This window comes from Arvicola amphibius, chromosome 7, assembly GCF_903992535.2.
Source record: "Arvicola amphibius chromosome 7, mArvAmp1.2, whole genome shotgun sequence".
NCBI lineage: Eukaryota > Metazoa > Chordata > Mammalia > Rodentia > Cricetidae > Arvicola > Arvicola amphibius.
The window spans coordinates 53,909,045-53,920,524 of record NC_052053.1 but is presented as its reverse complement, the minus strand read 5'-3'; the positions used below and the strand labels follow the sequence as shown (position 1 = coordinate 53,920,524).

Sequence of the window (11,480 nt, the reverse complement as noted above, 5' to 3'; positions counted from 1 at the left end):
CTGAAGCAGTTTCAGACAAGTTCATTTTTAGCTCGGGAGGGTCTGACCCTGAGGAATCCACGTTGGCCCTGGCAAGCACCGGCAACCCTGGGCACAGCTCTTCCTCTCCCTGTGTCTTCTCTCTCAGGCTGCTGTGGACTGGCAGGGCTTGCCCTGGAGGAGCCTCTGCAGCGGCAGCTACTCGCGCCCCCAGGAGTCAATGGCACCACAGGCACACGGGGGTCAGGAAGGCTGCTCCGCTCCCAGCACAGGCTTTCAGCAGAGAGGAGGGGTGATCCCAGGTCACCGAGTTAGGGGTCATGACTGGAACACATTATTATATTAGCACAAGCTTCAGAGTTACCCATAAGAAACAATCTATGACACAGCCAAATAAGAGGCGAGGCAGGCTTAAAATAGCTAAATAAATCTTTAATATTTCTAATTGCAAATGTACAGAAATTGCACAGCCACACGGAGTCTTCAAACACCAACAAGTTCTCTGTACATTATTACATGGTTAAAAGTCACGGCTGGAGGGAAGGGATCCAGCCGACTCTGACGTTTGCATTTTTTCCTTTTCACATACTTACAAAAGGGGGAAGTGGGTACAGTGGGGGACAGGGGTAGCCTTGTGGCCAAGTATATAGAAAAGAGGGGCTGGTTCCCTGGACAGTCTGGCTCCCAGACATATGGGTATAAGGGAGTGGTTACCCTCAGACAGGTGCTGGGGTACACGGGAGCTCTGGCCCTGGTCCCCACCCCCACTGCTGGGTAGTCAGAGGTCTTCGCTCCAAGGAAGTTTGGCAGTTTCCTTAATCCTGAACATACAAGTTGAACAAAAAGGTCAGTTGTCTGTGTTGGCAGGGGAGGGGCAGCTCTCTCCAGCAGAGCCTGGGTGTCAGTGGTCAGGGTCTTCCCAGAGCAGGGACCATCCTTCCCTTGGGGCCTCTGCAGCCCTTGCTGTAGGCAGAGCTTAGCCCCAAGGTTATGGGCAGGAGGATGCTTTACTGGCCCCATTGGGGCATGTGCCCCCATCAACCTCCCCCACCCCCCAACAGCATGCTGCAAAGCCAACAGATCAACGCCCCAGGCAGGAAAAAGACAGACACCTAGACTGCAAAGCTTGCTGTCCTGCCCAGCACCGTTCTCTAGGCTACAGTATCAACCGTGAGAGCAGCGGTCCTGGCCAGCCCTCGCAGCACCAGGACTAAAGGACTATGTACATCCCTTGGGAGAAATAGTTCCATTACAGTCAAACACCAAGAACATTTACAAAAATCGTCAGACTTGCAATTAAGATAAAAATCTGTGGAGAGTCTGTACACTTTTACAGTTTTTGCACTAGGTAAATAAGGCTCTCGGCCTGAGAGCTAACAACCCCACCAGAGGGGCCATTGCATCTGGTCCTGCGCCCTCCTGTCCAGGCCTGGGGACCTCCCCATATTGCTAGGAGGCGCTCAGACAGAGGTCACTTTATGAGGCATGGGCAAGAGTATGGGTGGGGAGGAAAACAGGGCTTCCTGGGCAGTGGAAGGGCAAGACCCAGGCCAGGCCCTGCCCAAGAGGCCACCCTGGCTGAAATGCACAGGCGTGCAGGGGTGTGGACAGGAAGGGGCAGTGGCAGGACCTCAGTCCCGCCTCCTTCCTTCCTGAGGTCTCTGACCCTTGACAGCCAAGCCCTCTCTCCCAGCATTAGTCTGCAGCCTAACTGGGTTGTAGGTTACATCTGCCCTTGCCTGTCCACAGACTGAGGATGGGGTGCAGCATGGCGGGCCACACCTCCAGGATTTCCACCTTCCTAGCGAGGACTCTAGGAGCACAAGTGAAGCTTGCCTAGCCCCATTCTGCTGTCTGGGCAAAGGCCCCAGCTCCTGCCCTAGGTGACTCAGAACCAGGGCTTGGAATCTAGGGTGGGAACAGATGGGGACCCAGGAGAGATCCGAGCTCCTGCCCATCTCTGACCCACAATGGGGGGAGGGACAGATATGCTACCAACAGCCTAGAGCTGGGAAAGACCAGCCCCAGCTGTGGGGTGTGCCCCTCCCTGCCTGCAGTGCCTGGGTCCTTGGCTGGGGCTGGGAGGGTGTGGAGAGGCGACTGCACACACGGGGCCTGGTGCAGGCTGCTGCTGTCTTGGAGAGGGAGCAAGTCTAACATCCTCCAGGGCCGCTATTTCCCATGCAGTGCGCACGCTCAATTTAAAAGGCCCCTGTGTTCCAGCAAGCGAGCAAGCGGGCTTTTGTTTCTAATGCATACTGTGAAAGGAAAAAAAATCACAGTTATCCACCTTCTCAGGGCCTGTAGGCATTAGACTTCTTCTTTTAAACCAGCAGAGAAATGAGATCATTTTTGCAGGATGAGCACCAGTGGGCCACTCCCCACAGGACCACTGTGCTGGGATGCACTGGGACCCTGGAGAAGGCAGCTACAATGCATGGTGCAACCTGGTCACCTCTGCCCAGCTCTCTGGCTTCTGGGAATCCCAAGAGCATGAGCCAGGCCCACATGTGAAGTGTGGGAAGCTGTGGATCCCCCACAAGTATGCCGGGGGGGGGGGCACTGCAGAGAAAGTGCAATGCTCACTGTCTGTTTGGCAATGCAATAAGAAAGGAAGGAGGTGGAAGATGGCGACACTGGGCTAGGCACAGGAGCGAGGAGACTCCAGTTCTGCGTGAACAGGAAGGGTCCCTGATGGGCTGCATGCAATGGCAGGGGCTCAGGGCAGAGATGAGCAGGGGCCACAGAACCTCTCTGTGCCTACCAGTCAACCATTCCATTAGGGTCCCAGGAGGCAAGGAAACCCCCAGGAGTGATCCCTAGATAATACTTGAGCCCTTTCCAAGTAGCTCCCTCCCTGGCAAAGAGTAAGGGGTACATGCACTTGGCTGGTCGAGGAGGAAAAGGTAACACATACCAATTCAACAACCAACAGACACATTTGGCAGGCCTCCCTCCAGGCTGTCCCCACTCCCCAGCGTGCAGTCTCTGCTGATCTACCCAAGCCCGCTGTTCAGGTGGGCGAAGAGAAGGGGGCACTGTGTGCTCAGGCCCACACTCCATCAGTCTTGTGTCCCCCACTGCGGGGAGCCTCCCGACCGAGACCGAGACCCTGCCCCGGGCCACCAGTCCCCCTCTCCTCAGGCAGTTAACAATTGCTGCTGTTTCTGAACTCGCCGTTCTCAGTAATCTGCAATTTGGTGGGGTTGGTGGGGGAGACGCCGTTACGGGCTTGCATGCTGTACCTCTCTTTCAGCTGCGTGAGAGCGCTCATGAGGCGGGCGTTGGCAGCATCCAGCGAGGCGATGCGCTTTTCCTGTGGGCAAAGAGGGCATCAGTAGGGCATAGGATGGGCTCTAGACTGCAGAGAGGACCATGCTAGGCAAGAGAAACAGGAAGGACTTGGTTGGAAGCCAAATGTGGAAAAAGCTTCAGGCTGTGGAGTGGCCGGCTCCATGTGGGAAAGGTTCTGTATTGAGGTTCTGTCTGGAGTTAAAGTGGAGCTACTGGCACCTGAGGCTCAGAGGCAGGAGCCCATGTGTCCATGCATGCGAGACACCCAGAGTTCCTAATTCCTAGGCTGCACAGTTTATAGTCTAACCAAACCTGCCAATTCTTGGGGGCATTTTGAAGAAAGGGACACAGGCTTGAGTGAATGGACTTGTGGGCCAGAGTCCCCCTCCCTAGCCTGCTCTCACCTCCCCCACTCCCAGTAAGTCCAGGTAGTCAGTATCCTTGGTGACACTGTGGCTACTGGCGCCTGGCTTTTACAATAAGGTGTAACCGAGAAACCAGCTACCCTATCCCGCCAACTCACTGACACTGTGGCCAGAGCCCACCTGGGCATCAATGATCTTCTGTTTGGAGTCTACAGCCGCCTGCATCTCAGCGTGGTCCTTCTTCAGCTCCTCTTCCACAGACATCAACCTGGGGCCAGAGAATGAAATGAGCGGTGACCCTCCTGTCCCCCAGCACAGACACGACTCCCCACCTCTAGCTCTGCTCTTTGGGGCTAGCCCTGTCCTAGTGCACTTCCAGGACACAAGAGATGCCATGCCACAGGATCTGTAGCAGGGAATACAATGAAGGCCCGGAAGGCTCTAGACCCTCTTCTGTCATATTTACTGAGGTGGTGTGGGCCTCGAGAAGGGGTTCAGAGCACTGGGACCACCACACCAGGCCTATAACTGCAGACTGTATAGCTGCTGCAGGGGGTGGGGCAGCCCCCTGCTGTAGTAGGGAGCTGCGGGCTACGTTCCTGCTGCCTGGCTCCTGGCTGCCCTGCTAGCTCAGTCGGTAGAGCATGGGACTCTTAATCCCAGAGTTGTGGGTTTGAGCCCCACGTTGGGCGCCATCTGTAGAGAGGAGGCGAGCAGGCCTGCTTTTCATCCTGCCCAATCCCACACAGCTAGCTTTACACCCGAAATAATTACACGGAAACTGTATTTACTTAAATACTGCCTGGCCCATTAGTTTCAGCCTCTTACTGACTAATTCTCACATCTTGCTTAACCGATTTCTAATAATCTGTGTAGCACCACAAGGTGGTTGCTTACCGGGAAAGATTCAGCATGTCTGACCTGGTGGCTGGCTTCATGGTGACTGTCTCAGAGAGGAGAGGCATACTAACTTCCCTTCTTCCCAGCATTCTGTTCTGTTTACTCCACCCACCTAAGGGCTGGCCTATCAAATGGGCCAAGGCAGTTTCTTTATTAACCAATGAGAGTCCTCCATCACCCTGCGAGTAGGGTGATGGGGGATTTCAGCAGGATTGAGGTGGAGGATCTAGACAGTCAAGTCTCTGCAAGAGTTCTAATTCTACCCTGTGAGCAGGTAAGCAAACAGTAGGCAGGGCAGGGGTTGTGAAAGAGTCTCAACCCTGGAAATAGGTCTGCCAACTAGATTCTGGGAAAGATGGGCTACATGGGACACTGTGAAGAATTCTGGGCAGGCACCTGCATGCATGATATAGCCCAACGAGGTCAAGTCCGAAGGTCTGAAAGTGCTACCCCAGCAAAGCTCCAAAATGAACCTGCAAGGATACAGCTGATGCCTGGCAGTGCCACTCTGTTCCAGAACAGATCCCACACACGCAACAAGCACAAACCCCTACCACCGACCCCTGCAAACTCACAATGCCTGGCATCTCACCAAAGCTGCCGAGGTAGAGATGTAAGGAGATAAATCTATAGCCAGGAGAAAATGGGCGGAAAGACGCAGATGGCAGATGACAAAACAAGTAAGAGAGCCACTCCACAAACACCCCACACGCCCGGGAAGACTTAAACCGTGACAAACTAGAGAGGAAAGCTACATACTCAAGCAGAAGGACTACAGCAGGGGCCACGGAAGCAGGGGTATGTCATTTCAGACCACACAGGAAGCATCTCATGTCAGTCACGCCTACGACCCAGGCCCATACTCCCAGCTATCTGGGAGATGGAGGCAGGATGAACACAGCAAGTTCAAGACCTGCCTGGGCTGCAGAGCAAGTTCAAGGAGAGTCCAGGAAATTGATTGAGAGTTTGTCTCAAGGAAAAAGGTTGGAGTATAACTTAGGGGCAGAGAACTGTCTAGCCTGAACAAGGCCCTGGGTTAAATCCCTATGCAGTAATATAAAAATGTATATAAAACAAAACTCAGGGAAGGACGGAAAAAGAAAAGCGTGGAGCTGTACAGACGGCTCAGTGGATTGTTAGCACTTGTTCCTTCAGAGGACCTGAGTTCAGCTGCCAGTCCCCACAGGGCAGGCCAAAGCCCCTTAACTCCAGGAGATCCAACACCTCAGCGGACCTTTGTGGTAGCAGACACAGAAAGCATGCAGGTAAATCACATACATGTAAAATAAAATAATAAAATGGGGGGAGCCTGGTGGTGGTGGCGGCACACCCTTTTAATCCCAGCACTCAGGAAGCAAAGGCAGGCAGATCTCAGAGAGCTCAAGGCCAGCCTGGTCTACACATTAGTTTCAGGACAGCCAGGACTGTTACACAAAGAAACCCTGTCTCACAAAAACCAAAACCAAAAAACCAAACAAACAAAAAACCAAAACTCCCCAAAAAAAGGCTGGGGTGGGGATTTAGTTGAGAGAGGGGAAGGAGGAGAGGAGAGAGAAGCAAGCATCAATGAAATGGGGCAGGGCGGGAGTCAGAGAAAGGAAATAGGAAGCAGGGCCATCCACCTACAGATCTAAGAATAGCAACACAAAGAAAACCATACCAGGCATGTTATAGCCAGACTGTAAAATCAAATTGTTGACATTTAATGAAAACAATATTGGGAGGATCAGGTGGCTCGGGGTAAAAGCACTGGCACACAAGCTTAAGGGCTGGGCTAAATCTCCAGGACCCATAGTCAATAGAAGTACACTGCCCACCCCCACAGACACACCCACCCACGTACACACAGACCCACACCATATAATACTTATATATCCCCATACATGCCTACATTAATATACCCACATACCTAAATGTACACCAACACATACCTACACACACACACACACAGTGGCACAAATGTGACAGGCATATACATGCCCCACCCCAATAGTAAATACATTTAAAAATCTGTTAGTGTTAAGGATCCACCCTAAAGCCTGTTTATGCCAGGCAAGCATTCTAACAATGAGCATGGCTCTAGCCAAGAGAGGTACCTTAAGAATAACTAGAGGAAAAAACCAAGATAGGACGATGTTCCCCTCCTTGCGTAAACCTTCACACCACCCGGCTCTGCTGGAACAGCAGTTCAAACACAGTATCAGTATCATTACTGCTACTACTGCAGCTGCGAAGCCTGGCACACTTAGTACCTGCCCTCGGAGGAAAACTTGACAACAAATACCCAAAGCATCAGGGAGATGAAGTATGGAAGCCAACAAGAAAGGTGCTATCGAATAAAAGACAGAGTACAAGGAAGGCAAGAAGAGACAAAGAGATGCTGCTGTCCCAAATAGGAAACCCACCAGAGGCAACGGGGCTTAAAAAGAATTACATTAAAAGTAAATGGCTTAAACACTCAAATTAAAAGGCAGAAATTGTTAGCTAATAAACAGATCCAACAATAAGAAACCTATAAAGCAAGCTTTAAGCACAAAGATTGGTGTTACAGTCTGGAAGTTCGTGCCCACACCCAATTGTGTCCACTGAAACTTAACCCCATGATGTCGCCAGCTGTCCTCTGAGAAGTGACTGTGTCATGAGGTATTTTTGCTGGGTTAGTACCCTTACCAAAGAAGCTGGAGAGATTTTGCTTCTAGGGACGTAGCACCAAGGTATGAAGGAGAGTTATACTAACTCAGCAGACACCTTGATCTCGGACACAGCAACATTCAGAACTGTGAACAGTAAATTCTTCTTGTGTATAACCACCCAGTGGAGGTATTTTGTTATAGAAGAGAAAACGGACTTAACAATGCTTTGAAAACATATAGACAGGATATGATATACCATGCTAACACCAGTTAAAGAAAGTTACAGTGGCTACATTAGAAATATCACGGGGAAAGATTATAAATAGAAAATGCATTTTGGCCGGGTGGAGGTAGCACATACCTTTAATCCCAGCACTTGGGAGGCAGAGGCAGGTGGATTTCTGGGAGTTAGAGGCCAGCCTCATCTACAGAACTAGTTCTAGGACAGTCAAGGGCTATAGAAAGAAACCCTGTCTTGAAAAACCAATCAATCAACCAACCAACCAACCAAACAACAAAAACCCATAAAAGTCAGTTTGTTAGCAGTGCATAATAATCCTAAAAGAACACCCATGTAAGACCAGAGAGTGTCAATAACACAAAAACCAACAGAAGAATCAGTATTAGAGGGGGCTGGAGAGATGGCTCAGAGGTTAAGAGCATTGCCTGCTCTTCTAAAGGTCCTGAGTTCAATTCCCAGCAGCCACATGGTGGCTCACAGCCATCTGTAGTGGGGTCTGATGCCCTCTTCTGGCCTGCAGGCATACACACAGACAGAATATTGTATACATAATAAATAAATAAATAAATAAATAAATAAATAAATATTTAAATAAACAACCATTCTAAAAAAATCAGGATTAGATAGCTCAATATTGCTTTCTCAGAAACCAAGAGAACACAAGCACATTGAAAAAAAAAAAGAGCAGCAAGGCCACATGAGACCAAGGAAGCAGAGACGGCTAGGCGCCAAGGAAGCCAAGTGCAGACAGGACGTGCCGTGTTGAGCAGGTGTCAAGCACCTAGGCTCGCTCTGCTCATCATTTGTAGCAGTCAGAAGCACAGCACAGAAAACAAACACTAGGAGGGCAGCACAGGTGATCCGGGAAGGGCTTAGCTGTGGACAAAACAAGGTGAAGGGGGAGTTCCCTGCCTACCTCACACTTGCTCAGTCCGAGGTCTCAACAAATGACAAGGCTATCTATAAATACACACTCCTTATACCTGGTGTTACTGTGAGGTAGGATACACCAAGGGCTGTATACACACCCTGTCCCTGGGCAGAGACAATGGGAAGAGAGGGAAGAGAGCTAGCTACCGGAACCAACTGACCGCAGAAAATCTTTAGACAAGCCAGGGCACTAGAGACCCAATAGACCCCAAGCTGGCACAGCCACCCCTCTTCCCCACCCAAACTGTACCCCTACTGACAGGGGGCACCACCCAGGTGTGCCGTCCTTCTCCCTGACTTCAATAGCTTCCTCACAGTGTCCTGCTTAGCATCTTAAACCCAGTTGTCAAATTCCTCCTAGAGCTTGGCAGGAAGACCAGCTTCTTACAGGTGCCTCAGACCCTCAAGTTCCACCCCGCCCTGTGGCCCCTCCTGCCCCTCAGAGGCCTCTGTGGACACGTGGGAGGCCACCTCACCTGCTGATGATGCCCTTCATCTGGATGTCCTTGTCCTCCTGCTGCCGCCGCAGCCGCTCCTCACCCTCTTCTAGCCGCGCCTGGTACTCCAGAACCAGCTTTTGCGTCGTCTCCTCCTGGCACTTGAACAGGGTCTCATATTCCTCCAGCTTCTTGGTGGAGATTCGCAGCTTGTCTTGCAGCACTGCCAGGTCCTGCCAGAAGGGCAGCAAGCCAAGGGCCAGCACCCAGGACAGAGAGCATAGCCTCATCAGCCCGAGCAGGGTAGGAACGAGTCCAACAGGGAACAGCCAGTCCAATTCTGTGATGAGGCTCAAGCCTGTGGCTGCCCAAGGTCTGTCTCCTCCTCTCCCAGTCCAAACTGGGCAGTCAGTAGGAGGGTGAAGATTCAACCCAAATCTCAAAGTTTGAACTCTGGCTTTTTTTGTTTTGTTTTGTTTTTGTTTTTCAAGACAGGGTTTCTCTGTGTAGCTTTGATGCCTGTCCTGGAACTAGCTCTTGTAGACCAGGCTGGTCTCGAACTTACAGAGATCTACCTGTCTCTGCCTCCCGAGTGCTGGAATTAAAGGAGTGCAACACCACCCGGCTGAACTTTGTTTTTTAAATCGCTTTTTAGATTTGTTTTTTAATGCGTGTTTTGCCTGTACATGGGTATATGCATCACTTATAGCCCTGAGGAGTTCAGGAAAGGATGTCAGATTCCTGGGACTGAGTCCCAGACTGCTGTGAGCCACCATGTGGGTGCTGGGAACTGAACCAGAGTCCTCTGTAAGAGTAAAAAGTGCTCTTAACTGCTGAGCCATCTCTCCAGTCCTGCGACCTTTTTTTTTTTTTTTTTTTAATTTTATTTTTTTTTATTTTTTTTATTTTTTTTTTTTGGTTTTTCGAGACAGGGTTTCTCTGTAGCTTTGGAGCCTGTCCTGGAACTAGCTCTTGTAGACCAGGCTGGTCTCGAACTCACAGAGATCCGCCTGCCTCTGCCTCCCGAGTGCTGGGATTAAAGGCGTGCGCCACCGCCGCCCGGCCCTGCGACCTTTTATAAGAAACCCTGAGGTAAATGGAGGATACCTGACAGCGCCCCGAGAGGTAGATGGAACAGAGGAGGGACAGCAAGACTCGGACAAGTCCCATGAGAAGCAACTGCCCAGCAAGATGAGATCCCAGCCTCCCAGCCTCTGCCTGATCAGACCACCACAGGAACGAGACGGTAGTGCAGACAGGAGAGAACAAGGAAGGGGAAAGGAAACAAGGTACCCCGGGCTCTCCAGATGTGACTCAGCCTCTGGGGAGAAGGGAGGAAGCAGGGAGCCTGCAGGGAGGCCAGGCCTCCTTGCTCTCCTGACCATGGCTCTGGGAACACCATGTCCCATGTCCCCAAATTCCTTTCACATACTGGGGGAAAGCAGGTGGGTGCAGTGAACCAAGGGGGTGGTGGCAGACAGCAAATGCAGCATGGAGATGGACTCCCTTGAAGGGGGGCACGGGAACAGAGAACATTGCCACCCTGAACAAAGGGCTCCTGTGCATGAGGCTGCAACAGGCTGCCCTATTATTAAAGGGCCAAGGGTACTCGATACCAAGAGAATAGCAAGAGAAGCATCTGCCTGTGGGGTCCTACTCTGGCTTCCCCATCTACCTGGAGCTTGGTATCCAGGGAAAGGTAAGGCCTGCTCATGAGTCGAGGGAGGTGCCATGACTACTAAAGACTTGGGTGGGGAGTCAAAGCACGCCACCGCCCCTGAAACGCTAGATACACGGTGGGGTGAGATCCGGAACTTCCACAACTTAAATTTTCCCTGGGTGAAAGAGCACATCCCATTGGCAATGTAGCCTTATCCCTTATCTTGGTAACTCCCTAAGCCCTAGGCAGGCCTAAATCAAGGGGAAAGAACCTGTGTGTGTGTGGATCTCATAACAGTCATGGGACCCCTGCCTCTGGCTCCTCATTCCCAAGGCTCCCCAAGAGTCTCTAGCAGCTCCTTAAATGCCCAGTTGCAAGAGGCCTTCTTCATGCTCTGACCCGTGTCCCAAGACTGCACAATGCCCTCTCTCCAGTAACTATGTGCAGCCTGTAATGGAAACACTCTTGCTGCTTTCCTCCCAGGTCTGTGGCTCCGTCTCCACAGGGACTGACGGTGACAGGAACAAGCACTGTCACCCCACTAAGGCTCTCTCAAGACCCCGTCCCCTTGTACTGGTGCCGGCAGCCCGCCCTCCACCCAGCCCAGCTTTACCTTTTCTGCTTGGCTGAGCTCCTCCTTACTCCTTAGCCTATCCCTGTGGGGGGGATCTGGGCCCAGGCCCTCGTCTTCTAACAACTGCGCGTTCATGGTCAAAAGCCAAGCGGCTGTGCGGTCCAGGGCATTGGGGCTCACGGGTGAAGGGCCCTACAATAAAACACAGCTGTGAGGGGCTGTGAGAGGCAGAGATGGTGGGCAGTGATGGTCACTAGGGAGTCACAGGTGGAAAGGGAGAGGACCTCAAGTTGCCCGAGTACTTTCTTAAGGACATCAACCTTTAGACAGCAGCTAGAGCCAGCCAAAAGCCCAGGTGGGCTCAGAGCACTGTATTCTGCTACCATCAGGTGCTGTGGCAACTTGGCTGAGGGGTGGTCAACCACTGCACAATAATCTGTCTTGTTGAAACCCTTGGGTGGAAGGGA

The 11,480-nt window shown here is 51.7% G+C and overlaps 1 protein-coding gene across 11 annotated transcripts in view; it reads right to left on the bottom strand.

Moving 5' to 3' along the window:
• Nucleotides 1–390: 390 nt before the first annotated feature.
• The window catches only part of LOC119818763 (DAB2 interacting protein), a 147,861-nt gene continuing 136,771 nt past the window's right edge, over nucleotides 391–11,480 (bottom strand). For all 11 annotated transcript variants that reach the window (XM_038336519.2, XM_038336516.2, XM_038336518.1 and 8 more), the window contains 4 exons: nucleotides 11,053–11,205; nucleotides 8,819–9,012; nucleotides 3,819–3,906; nucleotides 391–3,295 (listed from right to left, as the gene is read on the bottom strand). In XM_038336519.2, coding sequence (XP_038192447.1) covers nucleotides 3,128–3,295; nucleotides 3,819–3,906; nucleotides 8,819–9,012; nucleotides 11,053–11,205 — 603 coding nt within the window. In that variant the 3' untranslated portion in view covers nucleotides 391–3,127. The remainder of the gene's footprint in view (nucleotides 3,296–3,818; nucleotides 3,907–8,818; nucleotides 9,013–11,052; nucleotides 11,206–11,480) is intronic.